The sequence below is a fragment of the Theobroma cacao genome, chromosome 6, assembly GCF_000208745.1.
Source record: "Theobroma cacao cultivar B97-61/B2 chromosome 6, Criollo_cocoa_genome_V2, whole genome shotgun sequence".
NCBI lineage: Eukaryota > Viridiplantae > Streptophyta > Magnoliopsida > Malvales > Malvaceae > Theobroma > Theobroma cacao.
In genome coordinates this window covers 20,288,802-20,307,954 of record NC_030855.1, presented here as the reverse complement: position 1 = coordinate 20,307,954, position 19,153 = coordinate 20,288,802, and the positions used below count along the sequence as shown (strand labels likewise).

At 36.2% G+C, this 19,153-nt stretch overlaps 1 protein-coding gene across 2 annotated transcripts; it reads left to right on the top strand.

The window, feature by feature from the left end:
* Window positions 14,863-18,833, top strand: LOC18596258 (probable disease resistance protein At1g58390). Of its 2 annotated transcripts, XM_018123745.1 has the most exons (3): window positions 14,863-15,240; window positions 15,307-17,714; window positions 17,850-18,833. In XM_018123745.1, exons 1-3 carry the CDS (start codon window positions 15,051-15,053, stop codon window positions 17,853-17,855), a joined length of 2,604 nt encoding a protein of 867 aa, XP_017979234.1. In that variant the 5' UTR covers window positions 14,863-15,050; the 3' UTR covers window positions 17,856-18,833. The 2 variants fall into 2 exon arrangements, with proteins under 2 accessions (XP_017979234.1, XP_017979233.1); XM_018123744.1 differs by having other exon boundaries at window positions 14,863-17,714.

The window sequence follows — 19,153 nt, the reverse complement described above, 5'->3', positions numbered from 1 at the left end:
AATTTATAATAATTACTTTAATTAACTTTTCCTAATTTCTAGCAACAAATAATAAATTTATCTCAAAAAATCTGCAACAACTCCATTTATTTTTCAACAACTCAAGACTAGTCATACTACTAGTTGAATACGTTTCTTTTACACTTTGAAAATATCTTCGGCAGGCAAAGCTAGCACGTGACATTCTTCCCCCTAAAGAACACCTTTGTCCTCAAGGGCCATATCTGGAAATCTCAACTGAAGTTCCTGAAGGTCCTCTCAAGTAGCATTAGCTGGAAAAAGGCCTTGCCAATGAACTATTACTTCATTTCTTCCTTTTTTCTTTCGATGTTCGAGGATAGCTTGTGGTGACAAAATAATGGGTCCGTCATCTACTGGAATAGTGGGTAGAGAGGTTGTCACATTTACATTAATATATTTCCACATTTTTCTTAAGCATGGAAACATGGAACACATGATGAAGTTATGAATTTTTTAGCAACTTGAGTTTATACGCCATTGCTCCAATCTTCCCAATAACTTCGAATGGCCCGTAATATCTTGGGGACAGCTTGAGAGTTTTTCGCAATGCTATTGACACTTGGTGATAAGGCTGCAACTTGAGATAAACAAGATCCCCTATATTAAAGCTTTTGTCAGTTCTATGGCATCATAGAATTTTTTCATGTGTTGCTGGGCCATATTTATTTGCTCTCTTAACTCCTAAATGACTTGGTCTTTGCTCTTTAACTCTCGGTCTACAGCTTCCACCTTTGAGGTGCCTGGAACATAGGATAACAATGTGGGAGGAGGTTTGCCATAAACAACTTCCTATGGTGCCTTTTTTTGCAGAAGAATGAACACTTGTATTATACTCCACCCAGGTATCCAACGAACCCACTCATGAGGTTTATGACTTGTGAAGCAACGTAGATATATTTCTACTGTTGGGTTAACAGCTTCAGTTTGCCTGTCTGTTTGCGGATGGTAGGCTGTGCTAAAATTGAAGCTGGTTCCCTACAACATAAAAAGCTCTCTCCAAAATACACTAGCGAAATTGATATGTAGTAGCACCCCTTTCTTATCCCTTTTTAGGATTTTTGCTAATTGATGCTCATCCACCCATCTATTTGCACATGGCACCAACCCTTTTAGAGTGACATCCTTCCCTTTAAGCTTAAAGTGCATGGTCAAGGTAGAAAAATCCCACAAAATTGGTCCTAGTGTCCTTAACCATTGCGCTCCCAAAACTGCATCACAACCTTCCAAGAGTAAAAAATAAAAATTTATTATGAGTGGAATACCTTGAATGTTCATAGCAATTCCTTTACAATGGCCTGCACTAAGTAGCTTGTCTCCATTTGCAACTGCAACCTCTAGCTTCCCTTGCGTACGTGGTTTGAGTCTCATTCTGGTTGCCATCTTATGGTGCATGAAGTTATGAGTACTTTCTGAGTCTACTAGTCTCAACATTTGCTTCTGCCCTATTTTGCCATGCACCTTCATGGTTTGAGGGCCTCGGGTCCCGCTTATAGCATGGATAGAAACTTTCGGCATTTCATCTTGATCCTTCAGTTCCATATCAACATCATCATCATCATCATTAGCCCAACTCCTTTCAATCAGAAAAAGTTTCTTGCATCGACGTCCAAGGCCAAATTTTTCATTACAATTAAAGCAAAGACCTTTATCTCTCCCATCTTTTAGTTCTTCTAGACTGAGCCTTTTGATCGGCATGGAGTTTGACTTTGGCTTTGTAGCTTGGGTTACTCCCGTTTTGTGAGCTCCCGGTTGTGTATGGCTTCTAAACTGGTTTCGAGCTTCATACAGTCTTGCTAGGCCAATTGCCGTCGACAAAGAGTTTGGTCTGCAAACTTGTGCATCAATTTGAATGTTTTCTTTTAAACCGCTCACGAAACAAGTAAATTGTTAAGCTTTAGTCAACCTTCCTGCATGAATCAATCGTCTTTCGAATTGGGTCTGATACTCTCTGTCTAACCCAATTTGCTGTAACTTAGTAAAGTCACCAAAAAAATCTCGAAATTGGGTAGGATTGTACCTATTTTGTAGACTTTGTTTGAAGTTTTCCCAATTTATAAAGGGAGTCTCTTCCTTCAACAATTGATACCATAGTTGAGTGTCATGAGTCAACCTTGTATTAGACTATGATAGGATAGAGTTGTCTAAAATAGTTGTCTAAAAGATTGAGTCTTTTGTACTTGTAAGGAAAATGTCAATCTTTCAAATATTATAATGGCTCGTTGTGACATCTTTAAAAATACTTGTTAGGTCTTTAAAGGGAAAGGTCCTTTAAGAAAAGAATGTCCTCATATCAAGTGTTGTAATGGCTATTGGTAAAATACGTGTAAAATCTCGTAAACTCTTTATAAAGGGTGAGCAGTCGACGGATTGTTGGGCTGTCTCAATGGTCAAGGTATATTTGTGGCAAATCATCTAGGGCTACCCCTATGTCTTGACGATGGCGTGTCTTGGTCCATTTGTACTTAATTTTCATATTAATAAAATATATTTCCTTTTTGTGGCTCAGTGGTTGCATATATAGCATTCGGTATGCCTTATGATTTTGATGTGCATTGTCTTAATCTGATTTGTTGCTATTATTAATGTTTGATAAGATAAAACCGAGTATTGGTTGGCTTACGTGGAAGCGTCTACTCAAGTGCTGCACGGATTATCGCATATTTAGGTGAGCGTAGTTCGTGACAGTTGGTATCAAAGTACGGGCAAGACGTGTTGATTCAAAGAGTAAAAATGGTGACCACGTAGAGTTCACCAGAGGACCATAAGAGGATTGATGATTTAGAGGCTACGATGGTCGTAATAAAAGTTCAGATGGTTTCGAGATTATCTAGTGAAAACTGTTCGAGATGATTAATACACTAAGTGATGAAACTAGGGATGCATTAAGCACTTCTCAAGGCGAGATTGGAGAATTGATTGCTCATGTAAATCTTTTGATTATTGCTGCAGGTAATGCTAGTGCTAATTCAGGGGATCGAAGGAAAAGAGCCCAAGTGTTGGAACCTAAGCGATATGAAGGGTTTAGAGATGCTAAGGAGTTGAAGGAGGATAAATTGGTGATGGTTTCAATGTATCTTGCTGAGAACGTGAAGTTATGGTGGTGTTCCAAATTCATCAATGGTGAGTGCCACATCAGCACTTGGGCTGACCTTAAGCAAGAATTGAAGAACCAATTTTTTCCTAAGAATGTTGAATATATGATGCGATGGAAGTTGCAGAAGTTGTCACAAACAAGATTAGTGCGGGAGTTCGTGAGGAACTTCTCTACTTTAATGCTAGATATTAGGGATATGACCAAAAATGATAGACTGCTCTATTTCCTTGAGAGTCTGAAACCATGGGCAAGGACGAAGTTACAGCGACAAAAGGTACAAGATGTGACTTAGGCGATGGCGACTGTCAAGCTTCTTACTGATTATAGTGAAAACTCCAACAAAAGAAATAACCCTCCAACTAGGACTAGTAGCTTTAGCTCAAATAGTGGGGTAAAATTCCAAAGAGTGAGCAGACCCTCGAGTAGGGGAGGCGATAGGACCTACTAGAGACTCACCTCAACCGAGAACAAACAAGCTATGGAACTTCAAGCCACGACCTTCGATATCTTGTTTTTTATGCAAAGAACCACATTAAGTAACTAATTGTCCTCATTAAGCAGCTCTCAGTACTATATGCACTATCAAGTTGAGACACCCCTAGCCCACACCATAGTCATAGAAGTTGAAGAAGAGCTAGCATAAATAGGTTTTATTCATTTCGTCAGCGCTTTACATATGTAATTAGAAAAAATGGAAAAAGAGCCTCAACAAAGTATTATGTACGTAGAGGTGTTATTGAATAACAAAAGTACCAAAGCCATGCTCGACATGGGGGCCTTCAACACCTTCATCACCCTAGGAGAGGCAAAGAGATGTGGTATTAGAGTTGAGAAAGACTTTGGGCAGATGAAAGTAGTTAACTTGCTAGCTTCAACTATCATGGGAAATGCTAAAGACATAAAGGTTAAGATTGGCTCTTGGGAAGGGAAGATGAACCTGACAATAGCCACTATAGATAACTTTGATTTCATCTTGGGCTTAGATTTTATGACGAAAGTACAAGCCATCCCTTTCCCTACTACAAGTTGTTTAATGTTTTTTGGAGAACGACCATGTGTGGTACCGACTACAATTCTACCTAAGAGCGAGAAAAATATTATATCAACTATACAGTTTAATAAGGGGGATCAAGAAAGGTGAGCCCTTTTACGTGGCATGCCCATCTACAAAGGCTAAGATAACATGAATCCAATACTTGAAAAAGTGAAACTAGTTTTGAAAGAATTTCAAGATATGATGCCAGAACAACTACTTAGGGTCTTACCGCCTCAATGAGCTGTCAAACATGAGATAGAATTACTCCCAAGAGTCAAGCTACCTACAAAAGGGTCATATAGGATGGCTCTCCCAAAGTTAACGGAGCTAAAGAAATAATTAAACTAACTAATTCAAGCAGAATTTATCTAACCATCAAAGGTGCCTTTTGGCTCCCCAATACTCTTTCAGAACAAGATATGAGTTTACTATTGTGAGTGGATTACCGGGCTCTAAACGAAGTCACAGTTAAGAATAAATATCCTATCCCTCTTATAGTAAATCTCTTTGACTAGTTGAATGATGCAAAGTACTTCTCAAAATTAGATTTAAGATCGAGATATATCAAGTAAAAGTGGTTGAGGGAGATGAACCGAAAATCACCTGCATAATGCAGTATGGCGTATTTGAATTTTTTGTTATACCTTTTGCACTAACTAATGCTCATACTACCTTTTGCACATTAATAAATCAGGTGTTCCATGATTATCTGGATAAGTTCATGGTAATCTAATTGGATGATATTGTAGTATATAGTTCGACCTTAGAAGAGCATCAATGACATTTGTGGCAAGTCTTTCAAAGGCTACTCGACAACCAATTGTATGTAAAAAGGGAGAAATGTACATTTGCACAAACCAAAATTTAGTTCTTTGGCCACATAATTGAACATGGGCACATCCGAATGAACATGCAAAAGATGAACGCTATCAAAGAATAAGCCACCACTAAGAATACAATTGAGCTTTATTCGTTCTTAGAGCTAGCCAATTATTGTCGGAGATTTGTGGAAGGATATTTAAAAAAGATAGTAGTACTAACAGAATTGCTGAAAAAGGGATAGAAGTGGGGTTGGACGTCGTAGTGCTAAGAAGCCTTCAAAGGTTTGAAAGATGCGATGATGACGGATTTTGTTTTATCACTTCCAGATATTGTAAAAGCCTTAGAGGTATAAACGAATGCCTCAGACTTTACCCTTGGCAGAGTGTTGTTACAAGAAGGGCACCCAGTTGCATTTGAAAGTTAAAAGTTGAATGAAGTTGAGAGGAAAAACACAACATAGGAGAAAAAAACTACTAATAGTGATTCATTATTTGATTACACTACTTGCTAGGATCACAATTCGAGGTTAAAACTGACAACACAGCCTTAAGTCACTTTCTCACACAACCAAAACTTACAACCAAGTAGGCGAGATGGCAAGAGTTCTTAGCCGAGTTTGATTTCTCCTTCGAGCACAAAGTTGGAAAAGTGAACCGTGTGGTAGACGCCCTCAATAGGAAATCCAAATTCATAACTTTAAAGGTGATCGCACCAATGACAGCCAACAAAGTGACCACAAATATCTGTAATCTTATTGAGAAAAACTTGTATCGAGATCCCCAAGCAATGGCTATTAAAAAGTTGGTGGAGAGTGAAAAGTCAAAATACTTTTGGGTGGAAAATGGACTCTTACTAACAAAGGGACCATGCATATTTGTTCTAAGAGTGGGAGAGCTTAGGCAAAAATTAATGCAGATATGCTACGAAACTCCTTGGGTAGGACATCCAAGTTGGCAACAGATTGTTGCACTACTGAAATAGGGTTACTATTGGCCTCATATACTACAAGATGTGATGGATTATACGACGACGTGTCTCATTTGCCAGCAAGACAAAGTAGACAGACAAAGATTGACGGGAATGCTCGAACCTCTATTTGTGCTGACCAAATAGTGGGAAAGTATTTCTTTGGAGTTTATTGTAATACTTCTTAAAGTAGGAGATATGACAACGATCTTGGTATGTCACAGCCCAATTCCAGGGCCATGACCGGCACAAGGACCCAATAGGCTTGGCCCACTACGCCCAAGTAAGCCTTTCTATGAAAACTTGTTCATTAGATCATCTGTCCCTCTTTTACCTCTACAATCTTAATTCATTATTTTCAAAAATAATTTCCTTTCGAAAATAAGTCATGATAACTGAACAATACCATTCACAAAATAACATTACTATTTGCCAACTTGTGGCAACATTATCATGCAAACCAAGCATATAATGTTTACAACAAATCCAATGAATTACATTTAAATAACCATATACACATACAAAAGACCTTGACTATCAATGGAATGACTCTGGCGTGGATACTATCATGAAGTGTTTTGGTAAACCAACCGTCAGATGAACAAGAGGAAGTGCCTTTACCTAAGATCCAACTATCTTCAAATATGAAAACATGAAGTTAAAAAGAGTGAGTATAAACCCAGTGAGTGAACATAGGAAGGGAACAAGCAAACGATACGGAGAGCTCTTCGAAAACATGATGCATTTGTTTAAAAACAATGCAACTTAGTTTAATTTCTTGTAAAGCCCTTAATTCAACCTTTGATTATTTAATCCCTTAAGGTGAAGGATTTATAATCCATAATGGAGTTTAAAAGAGTGAAAACTACAACAAATATCCAATCAAAACAAGCAAAACAGAGGGTTTCTCGCTGCAGCGGAAAGGCATTCTATAGCATATAGTACAATCACATTTTTTATTTTCATAACTTGTCTACAGCATATGTATTTATATACATGTACACCACCGCTACTTGCTCAGCTCATGTGCACTCCCTATACGCATATTTCAATATCATCATGTGCACTCCTTACACGCACATTTCAATATCATCACATGTATTTCGGCTCACATCATTACCGACATGTGCACTCCCACACCACACACCACCAGCATCGTCACGTGCACGGTTATAGCTATTATACAGCATTATCACTCAAAGCATAACACACATATCCACATAATATAGGAACACATGGTTTCATTATATCACATATTTTACCACATAAAAACATTTCATCAAGGGCTTGTTTCCATGCACGTTTTTAAAGAAAAGTCTGATAAAATATTTCAGGTGATTCAATTAAAAACGTATACATTTATCCTAAGACATTTTAATGCAAGTTCACTCACCTTAATGCCACCTTACAAAACTAGTGCCCACAAAGTCTCAATCTAGGTAGTCCCAAAATACTGTTAAAACTTATATTTACTAATAAGCCATAACAACCTCCATCAAGTCATAATTTGAATTTAATAATTCTAATAAATACACACTATACAATCTACACTTTAACCCAACTTCTAATCTAGAATTCTAGTCTAATTCATAAACCCTTTAAATTAATTGTTCAAGTTTGAAGTTTCGTTACCTTGGTGCTTGAAGGTATAAAGATCAGCCAAACCTAGCAAATTTCAAGGAAAGAAAATTTGAAGAAACTTAGAAAATAAAGTCTAAAAATTACAACCCATAAATTCAAAAATTCAAGGGTTGAAAATATATATATTCTAGCCTTAAAAATGAAGATTTGAAGCCAAAATTCAAGTATTGTTGAAAGTGGAGTAAAAATAGGAAATAAAGGAAAGGAAGAGAGATTTTTCTTTTTCTCTTCTAGGGTTTAGATGTGCTGAAAATTGGAGTTAAAAATTGCAAGTTTGATGCCCAAGAAGTTAGGAGAAGAAAGAAGTAAGAAAAGAAAACAAGGAAAAGAAAATGAAAATCTTGAATTTTATGGTGGAAGAACAAAAATGGCGTTGCAAGGAAAAGGAGAAAGAAGATGATGCTTTGGAGATGATGACCGACCATGTGAAAAGGATGAAGGGTCAAAGCTTTCTTTGGAAGCTTTGACCAAGCTTGATAGGAAAATTACTGTTTTGCCTTCTTAGGTTCCCATATTTTCAATTTAGTCCTCCCAACCCTCTTCTAAATTCCAATTTCCTTCTATTATCTTTTTTTACACATGTACAAATGAAATAAAAAGTTTGTACTCCAAAGAGGTGTCCCCACAATATTTAAAATATTTATTTTCTCGCGTTAGCTTTATTTAATAAAGACACACAGGTCCCATTAACATCATTTTTCTCTGAAATTTTCTTGTTCTTCTTTTCCCCCACTTAGATTGACGATGTATTTCTCCTTCATGGAAAAATTTCGACATCGAATAAAATATTAATATTTTAATACTATTTTATCCCAAAATTTTCCACTAGTCTTCTAGGGCTCCAAAACATCTTACTTTGCCTCGATTCACATCCGAACCACTTTTTATCTAGCAAATTCTTCCTCGATAAAAATATTATTATTTCTTCGTATATAGAATATTTTATCTTAAAATACTCTTTTCACCTGTCTACATCCTTTGGCACTTAATCAGCATCAATTGATCCTTTGTCTCGTTGATAAAGTCATATTGACTTCTATACAAGGGTCTTAGGTGTCACATGGTAATGGTGGATCGTTTATCCAAGTACGTGACATTCATTCTAGTGCAGAAGTTTGGCTCTGCAGAAGAAACAGCTCGCACGATGTTTAAGCATGTGGTAAAATATTAGGGTGTTCCTAAGAGCATTATTAGCTATAGGGAACCAAGGTTTACAAGCTTTTTCTAGAAAGAACTTTTCAAGCTATTAGGGTCAGAACTCAATATATCTTCTAGTTATCACCCATAAACAGATGGTTAGATAGAACAATTCAATGGCTTGTTGGAAGAATACTTGCAACACTTCATACAAGCGAACCAGAAGAATTGGCTCAACCTACTAGATGTGGCTCAGCTATGTTTTAACTCACATAAGAGCTTAACCACTAATAGAACCCTTTTCGATGTCGTCATCGAACAACAACCTAAATTTCCCTATACCTTAGTGGAATTGTATAGCGGAAAAAGTCCCCGGGCATTCAACTTTACTAAAGAGTGGAGACAAAATACTGAAATCGCTAAAGTTTATTTAGAGAAAACCTCTAATCGCATGAAGAAGTGGGTAGCTAGAGGTCGAAAGGAGTAACACCTTAAGGTGGGAAACCTAGTGTTGGTGAAGTTGGTACTCGAACAACTTCCATTCCTAAAGAAGGGAGATCAAATACTAGTACGAAAAGTATGAAAGTCCAGTACTGGTTGTAGCCAAGATGAGGAAGACTTTTTACAAGATTAATCCACCTAAGTGGATAAAGGTATACCCCATGTTTCATGTCAGCAATCTGAAGCCATTTTATGTAGATCCAGTAGATGTAAGTAGGATTCGAGCCACAAGAGTTGCCATTAGCACCAAGCTACCATCACAGTGCCGAGTGGAGGAGATTTTGGCAAGGATGACAAGGATAATCAACCAAAGACCAACACAAGAGTACCTAGTGAGATGGGAATGTTGGGGACCAAGTGAGATCACTTAGGAGAAGGAAGCCGATCTTCGCACCTTTCAACAAAAGATTGAAGAATTCCAAGCCAACCAATCAACGAGTATGTCAACAGATTGAGTGGGGAAATATGTCATGAGCCAACCTTGTATTAGACTATGATAAGGTAAAGTTGTTTAAGGGATTGAGTCTTTTGTACTTTTAAAGGAAATATCCCTCTTTCAAACATTGTAATGACTCATAGTGACATCTCTAAAAATACTTGTTAGGTTTTTAAGGGGAAAGGCCCTTTAGGAAAGAAATGTCCTTATCTCAAGCGTTGTAATGGTTATTGATAAAATATGTGAAAAATCTCTTAAACTCTTTATAAGGGTGAGCAATAGGCGGATTGTTGGGCTTTCTCACTAGTCAAGATATGTTTGTAGAAACTCATCTAGGATTGTCCTTGTAAAGCCCGACCTTATAAAATACTATTCATGACGTACATGTGATGATAGCATGATTGTATGCTAGGAAAGTCTCGAAAAATTTATAAAAGTCGGTATTGTACCTAGAGGTGCAACAAAGTTGATTTAATCCTCGAACTAGATCAAATAGGAATTTTAAGGTGAGATTAAGATCGTCACAGTCCAAGGATGACTGAAAATGGTAATTCGGAGTTTGAGGATCAATTTGGAGTCGAATCAGAATTTTCACTATCTAAGGGTAAAATGGTCATTTGCCACTTGGGGACAAAATGAGAATTTTAAAAAAGATTTTTTTGATCCCATTTGACTTATTGGAGTATAATTTGACTTATTGGAGTATGATTTGAGGTTTAGAAGTGAAAAATTTTAATTTCAGTATAATTTGGAGTAAAAGGGTAAAATGATAATTTTACCACCTCAGGGGCAAAATTGTAATTTTCCACCATCAGGACATTTTTTTCAGCACATGGTCTTCCTTTATCTTCATCTTTGACCCTTGACTAATCATGTGATGGAGATAAAATGTTTAAATTTTTAAAATTTTAAAAATGGACCAATAAGAAAATGCCATGTGTCAAGCTTAGGATATTTTATTATTTAACCAAAAAATCAGTATAAATCAGCCCATTACTCTCCAAATATTCGGCCAAGCAAGGAAGACAGAGAAAGAGAGGAAGAACAAACCCTAGGTGAGGAATTTCAAGAGAAAAAGTGTGAAAAATCAAGGAAAACAAGTGAAAAAGGTAGCATTTTTCAACTTAAGCTTGAAATCTATTTTCCTTAAGCATTTCTCCTTATTTTCCATGCTTAAATTACATGTTTTTATGATGAATTGTTGGCTGATCAAAATGGGTTAGGAGAGAGAAAGTTGTTAGATTAATTTGATTTTAAGTTATGTTAGTGTTTTTAGTTAGTTTAGCATATTTAGAAACAAAACAACAAGAAAAGAATTTATTTTCTCCCACAACCATTAATGGCCAAATTTATCATGTATGAGTGAGGATGAGTTTGATTTTTATTCTAGGAGAATTGGTTAAGAAATGATGAATTATGAGCCTAGAAAAATAATGGGAATTTTCGGAGCAAAAATACGAATTTTTACCCACTAGGGGTATTTTCGTAATTTGCTATCGAGACTGATAATTTGCACCACACTGAGGGACATTAAGTCAATTTGGGTGCAATTGAGGTATAGAAACTGAAAAAAATTAATTTGGAGTTTAAACGGACGCGTATATCAATTTATCGGGTAAAAGACCGAAATAGGCTAACACCGCATTTAGGCAAAAATTTAGACATTTTTGCATTCCATATCAAGCATTAGTAGTCTAAATTAGTTTAATTTCAATTTAGTACCAATGTGGTGAATTTCTCAATTTTGTATTGTGTCAAGGTGGTGAGTCCTCCGATAAAGGCAAGGAAATTGCATCCGAGGACCAGTAGACAGAGTGCTTCGAAAGTCTGCATTCTAGACATTGTGAGTAAACTTACTGTCATTTTAATTATCTAGGGTGGTTTTTAGATGATTTCATGAATTCTATGGAAAAAGGAATTTAAAAAGGTAAATTTTCATGTTTTATGAATAAATGTGTTTCAATGAAATTAAATTATAAATTGTTTTGAAATTAATAGTGATTTTGAAAAATAGAGTACACGGAGACTGTTAATTGTGGCAATTTGTTTGTTTAAATTGATTGGCTTATGATAAATCGGGCATGATTGGCTAGTTGGCAATTGTATTGAAATGCGAATTGTTTGATTGCCTTGAAAGACTGTGAATTATAAAATTGCCATATCATGTTATTGAGTTTTATTGTATGGTGGATTATATATATTAATTAATCACTGCAGTAGGGGGTTTCTGTGGACCAGCCTTTTAGAGGGGCACAGTAAACCCCATTATATTCTTACCTCGAACGGAGAGGCGCGTAGGGTATCTCCTGGGGTAAAGTTTAGAGTTCACTTCACGCTAAACCACCACGTGAGGGGGAACTCAGCCAACGCCAAGGAACGGCTATGTTTTCAAAACAAAAACATGATTTATGTGAAATGTGAATTTTAATAGCCTTGGCGGTCTCGGTAGGATGCATAGGCCAAGGTGTCCCTGAGAATGGATTTATGGCACAAGTCTAGTTTTTATGAAATTCATAAGCCACTTTACATATTTTAAATGAAATGTATTCTTATGCTGTGACCCAGTTTACGATGATTTATTTTATTGTCTTCATGTACTCAACTCTAGATATTTATGATGATGTCTGTTTACTCATTGGGATTTTATAATCTCACCACCCTCATTTCCACCCATTTCAGGTTCAGTGTAGGCTGTAGATAGCTGATCTCATCGAGGACTACCGTTGGATCTTCATTTTTCAAACCGTAGGTTCACAATCCTCTTTACTTTTGTTTATTCGGGGGCCCTCTTGTTATTGTAAATTAAATTAAATATTTTGGCTCACTGTATTTCAGTATGTATAAATTTATTTAGCTTTTACGCTATAAAAATTATTCACGTATAACTCTATAAATATTATTTTATAAAAAAATAGAATATTTTACTTAATATTTCTTTTATTTTCTTATTATATTCAAATAACCGTAATTTCATTTTAAATGAAGATTTTAGACTTTTAAACTCATTTTGAATATGAATTATGTGTTTTGTACTTGTATATTACGTTTTAGCCAGTTTCGAAATTTTTGAGAAAAATGACCAAAATACCATTGTAAGACGAAAATTAATATTTTATTTGTTTTTAGTTGGAAACAGTTTTAAATCTTTTAGAACACGATATTTGTCAATGGTTGCTCACAAGGGAAATGAGAAACTGATAGTAAAGCCTTGCGGGATTTCGGGTTGACATTTCGGATAATAAGTGTCTACCGGGACACCGCGGCCGTTGTCACGGGCTCGAGGGGAGTACCGGGTCGTGACAGTCCTTAGGGCCTGACATAGGGTGTCTTGGTCCCTTTGTACTCAATATTCATATTAATAAAATATTTTTTCTTTTTGTAGCTCAATGGTTACATATATGGCATTCGGTATGCCCTATGACTTTGATGTGCATTGTCTTAGTTTGATTGGTTGCTATTATTGATGTTTGATCATATATAACCGAGTATTGGTTGGCTTGCATGGAAACGTTTACTCAAGTGTCGCACGGACTATCGCATGCTTAGGCGAATGAGCGTAATTCGTGACATTGAGCATCTCCATCCAAGTTGAAGGAGGCTAATGACACTTTTTCCTTATCTAAAGTTTGGTGATATTCAAAGAATTTCTCCGCTCTACAAATCCATCAGGTAGGATCATCTGTGCCACTATATTGAGGAAATTCGAGTTTCACAAATTTGGGTAAGTAATTGGTTCTCATAGATCCTTCTCTGCTAAATCGACCATTGTTAATTCTGCTTTGGTTGAAAGAACTCTCTACTGTTTCTTGATTTTGGACCGACTGAAGGTTATCAAACCTTGCATTCATGGCAGTAAACATCTCTTGTGTTTTCTGAAAAAGTCTCTCCTATCTTGCAGCAAGAAAAGAAACATCTTTCTTAATACTGCTCACTCGCTACTCCTCCATTCCCGGCTCTGATGCCAAAATGTTGATTGCAAAGGTAATGGATCTTGAAGCTGGACGGGAAACAGGAAGAAAAGAGTAGATATCGAGCATAACTTCTTACATCTACCTATTTTTGACAAAGTAAGTAAACAAGTGGTTGCTTTGAGGGAGCCAAAAAACTTCCAAGTATCTGTAATTGAATAAAAAAGGGATACTTTTATTGCTTGAATACTTAACAATTTATAATTACTAGGGTGGTGCCCCGCTTCGTGTGGGTGTTGAATTTTTCATTAAAAATAATTTTAAATTACATAATATTATAAATAAAAATATTAATAATTAAAGAGAAATTAATTTAAATTTTAAAAATATTATAAATAATATTTATAATGATAAATTAAAGATAATTATTTTAAAAAGTCATTATTTTTAAAATATTTTCTCATCTCTTGTTAAGCAAAATTTTTTATTTAAATAATTTTTTTTGAAAACATTTGATTTTTTTTATATTTTAGTATATGCTAATGTTGATATAACCATATTTTGTTAATTACATGATTCTAATAGTGAAATCAAATTCATATTGAGAAAATATAATATTTTAAAAGTAATTATTGATAAGCTACATAATAGATACAATAAAATTATTAAAATAAAATGACTATTTTTTGAAAGTCAAAATAAAATGAATATTAATTATACTTATTAATTTTTTTGTAGTTTTAACAATGAAATTTTCTAAATGATCTTCAATGTTAATTAATACTTTTTTATCTTATACTTTTATAATAATTTAGAATTAATTCACTTTGTGATCCCTATCATGTCTCATTAAAAATTAAAAATTTGTTTTACTTCAAATTTGGATAAAATCCACAAATATCTATCCAAATATTTTTTTGAATATTTTATTTTATAAGAGAAAAAAAAAAAAAAAAAAAAATTATTTATATATATATATAATATATTGTNATTTTTTTTTTGTATTTTTATTTTATAAGAAATATATATATATATATTTATTCTCTAAAGGAGACAATAATGTACACAGCAAATTTGTGTGTGAGTATTAAAAGAGAGATCAACCCTCAGTTTTCTATGCAGCAAAAGACAGCAATCATTGACTAATGGCCAGAGTATTAAAAAAACAAAAAAAAGAAAGGCCCACATCGTGTTCCAGGCTGGTAAAAAACACTCTCTAATCACAACTCAATGCTGGCATGTGGCTAAACGAGGAAGCCCTCTTGGTTTCCTTTTATATTAAGTTATAGATTATTTTAAACAGACAGGCATCTTAGGTTGCCTATCCGTTGAAATGTTGAAAAGGGCAAAGGAAAATAATCCAACAAACGAATGTTGTCCACAATTAATCAAATCCAAAGGGTCAAAAACAATCAACAAAATAGAAGCAAATTCCCATCTTTATCCGTTGCTTGAGAGTTTTGCCTTATTCTTAGCCTGTTCTTCTCCATGGATGCTGAAGTGGTAGTTTCTCTTCTCTCACAGAAACTGCAAAATCTTCTCCATGATGAAGCGATAGCCCTGACCCCAAAGGTGAAAGATCAAGTTCAGAGAACCACCCACCAGCTCAACTTGATCAGGCAGTTGCTGAAAGAAGCAGATCAGAAGAATCGAGCATTAACTGTTGAAATTAACAGCGGTAAGTGTACAACTCGTCTCTTGCGAGCTCTCTACTCTATGGATGATGCCATTGACAACTTTCTAGTCAGGAAAGCATTGCAGAGTCGGAAGCCTTTCACTTCTTTCTGTAACCGAGTTGTCTTCAACAAAGAGATGAAACAATTCATTTCCAAGACTGGAGACTTAATCAAAGATAAGCAACCATTGGATATTCAAGATGTTACTGATAACAATATCCCAGGCCCGAGCCAACACCAACGTTGGGCAAGAATATCTGATTTTTGTTTCGACGGTGAAAGTCACGTGGTTGGCCTTGAGGAACAAGTAAAGAATTTGGTTGCTCTTGTAGTCCAGGGGGCAGAGCAAGGGAACCAACCAGCAATTGTTTCGATGGTTGGCGAGGGAGGATCAGGCAAAACAGCCATAGCAAGAATCGTATACAACAGAGTGGACATCAAGCGGCATTTCACTAGCCGTGCATGGGTTCATGTTACGAAAGAGTTCAAAGTGAGAGATTTATTGGTTGACATGATTACCCAGCTTGATGAAAAGATTGCGAAAGAGCCATTACTGGAGGACGAATTAAAGTGGAGGCTCCCTAAACTTCTAGGACAAGGAAGATATCTAATTGTTGTTGACGATGTCGATGCTCCTGAATTTTGGGAAGCAATCAAGGAGGTCTTTCCACCCTTTTCCCACGGTGGTGTGGTGATTGTAACTACCCGAAAGGCGGGCCTGGCAGTGCCAGCTGGTTCAACTCTACAGGTACGTCCATTGAATGATGAAGAAAGCTGGGCTTTGTTCTTAAAGAAGCTAGACATAACTGAAGATAGATTACATAATTCTCAGTTAATGAAATTCAAGGGGCAAATCTTGAAATTATGTGGTGGTTTACCTCTAGCAATTGTCTTAATGGGTGGTTTGTTGTCTGCTAAAGAATTAACAGATAGCGAATGGTCAAGAGTGATCGAGCATGTGAATGCTATAGAAGGTATCTTGGCCTTAAGCTATCATGAATTGCCTTCTTACTTGAAGCCCTGCTTTCTTTACATGGGACTCTTTCCGAAAGCGATTGAGATCCCCATAAGGAGGTTGATTCATCTGTGGGTAGCTGAGGGTTTTGTCACATCCTTGTCTGACGGTGATATGGTTGAGGAGGATCTGGCAGAAATGTATTTTGAGGAACTAGTTTGTAGAAAAATGATTGAAGTGGTAAGATGGAGGTTAGATGGGAGCCCCAAAACATGTCGTTTGCCAAGCCTTGTCCATGATGTCTTCTCCTTAAAAGCAAGGGATATTGGATTTCTTCAGATCCACAATACGTCATTTTCAGCTAACACATCACAATTACCAGTCCGGAGACTTGCAACATATTCAAACATCCCTTTTTCAAAACTTCACGAAAGCCATTTACGTTCTTATGTATCTTTTAACACTTTAAAAGGAGGTATCCCTGCTGGAAATTCAAGCATGTTTTTAGACAAGATTATGAGTAAGGGAAACCTCGGAGTGTTTAGGGTGCTTGATCTTGAGGGTGTCTACAAACCTCAGCTTCCCAAGGCAATGGGCACTCTCTTGAACTTAAGGTACCTAGGCTTAAGATCCACTGTTATTAATTCACTTCCAGTCTCTATTGGCGTTTTGCAATGCCTGGAAACTTTGGATGTGAAGCACACCAACATAACCACTTTGCCTGATTCTTTTTGGAAGATTAGGGGCCTGCGCCATCTCTATCTGAATGGAATTTGTCTTGATTCTTTGGACGTGCTCTCAGCGGAGACTTTGAATAAGCTTCAAAGCTTATGTGGGTTGTCTATTAGCACCGAATCTTTAGTTGCAGAGACCTTGAGCAAGTTTAAATGCCTCAGAAAGTTGCAGTTGACATTCTATATCCCAAGAAGTATAAAAATTGATTGGACATCTCAACTGAACAAACTTCACTCTCTAAGGATAAGATCAATGAGAAAGTCTGGTGAGAGTGCACCCATCAAGTTAACGAGCTTCAAGGAGCAGCACAACCTGGTCAACTTATATTTGTTTGGATCGTTACTAAGACCATTCAAATCCACAATATTTCCTCCAAACCTGAAAAGCCTCACTTTATCAAAGACAGTACTGGGCAAAGATCCAATGCTAGAGCTAGGAAAGCTGCCTCAGTTAAATATACTAAGGCTTTTCAGTTTTTCCTACATAGGGGAAGAAATGACTTGTGTCTCTGGAGCATTTCCTCAACTCCATGTCTTGAAACTGTGGCAACTGGGCAATTTTAGTAATTGGCTTGTGGAAGAAGGAGCCTTGCCTAGTCTCAGAGAATTAGAAATTAGGGACTGTAGAAGTCTCAAAACGCTGGATGCATTATACCAGCTGACCAGCTTGAGGGAATTGATACTTACTAATATGCCACCAGATTTTGCAGACTATGTTAGAGGCATTAATAGCACCGGCAGCGCTGTATTTATCAAAGAAAATCACTGGGAACCTTCTCCTCCGATGGTGAGTCTCCCTTGCCTTTGCTCATCTTACACATAAAACTGGACTAGTTTTATCCTAGATAAAAAAGAAAATACACTTTGATGTTGCACCATCTTTGCTTATCTTCTCTAGACTAATATTTGTTATTATACTCAGTTGTAGGAATGAGATCCTGGAGGCAAGAGTCAGGACAGAGTATATGCCCTTCCGCGAGAAAGACCATCACTCTAGGGAAATCATATTCTGCATCAATTTCATATTTTCTGAAATGTTACCATTTAAAAGTTGTGTAGCAAATCTACTTGCTCTATTTCATTGAGACTGGATTTCTGAAGCAACACAACAAAGGCCTCAATAACCTCATGCTTCATGCACTTGTATTTCTGCTATGTTAAAACTTTGCAGCAATTACTGGAATAATTTTTATTTGTTTATCAAAGTGAATATATACAGGTCAATTTCCTAGAATACTTGAATGACCATCTTAAATCAAACTTACAAGGTAGCTTAGCAATAGTCCTTGGAAGTCCAATTTTCATGAAGAATCCTAACTAGCTTTTTGTCTCTGGAAGGAAGAGAGAGGACAAGAACGGAGGTGGGACAGGGAGCAAATAGTAAAGTCATAAGTTCCTAACCTTTTCTCCGAGGCTAATCATTTTTGATTCGATAGAGCGACAAAGGTACTCAAGAAGCTAGTTGAACTTGAAACTTGGGCGATGTATCTCAGGCTGTGTTATTGTAGAACACCATCATCTCCTACAGATCAGCAACAAATCTCCCATAAACGAGCAACAAATTACTCACCAAACCAGCAACAAATTACTCACCATACATGGCAGCAGATCAGCACCAAACCAGCAGCAATTCAGCAACAAACATGGTAGCAGATCAGCACCAAATCAGCAACAGACATGGCAGCAGATCAGTAGCAAGAATAGCAGCATGTGTTGTAATATTTTTGTAAAGAGACGTTGCACCAATTTTGTGTATAAATCCTGTAATCTCTCCCCTATAATCTCTCTCTATTGTTAGACAAAGTTTTCTTATATAACATAGTTTGTAACCTATATAAAGAGGGGAGAACCAACTAAGTTCTCAAGCAGAAAAAACACAGAAACTTATACATTTGTTTTCCTCTTCCTTTCTTGTCTACTATGTCTCTCAACTTCTTTCTCTCCCTCTCCTTTTTTCTTTAAGTTTCTTCATGGTATCAGGGCAATTTTTTCTGGGCGAATTTTGATTGCTTTTTCTTCTGCATTGTTCTTTTCTAAGTTTTTTCTGTCTTGATAACTTCCTACCATACGTAAGCTGCAATTTTCTGTTTCTTATATCTTCTTTTTTTATTTTTTTCCTTCTTATCATTCTATCATTCTAAACTTATTTTATTTGTTCTTTTCTTATCTCATAATTCTATCATTGTACTATTTCTAATAAATTTCTTCTAAATTTTATTTCTACTC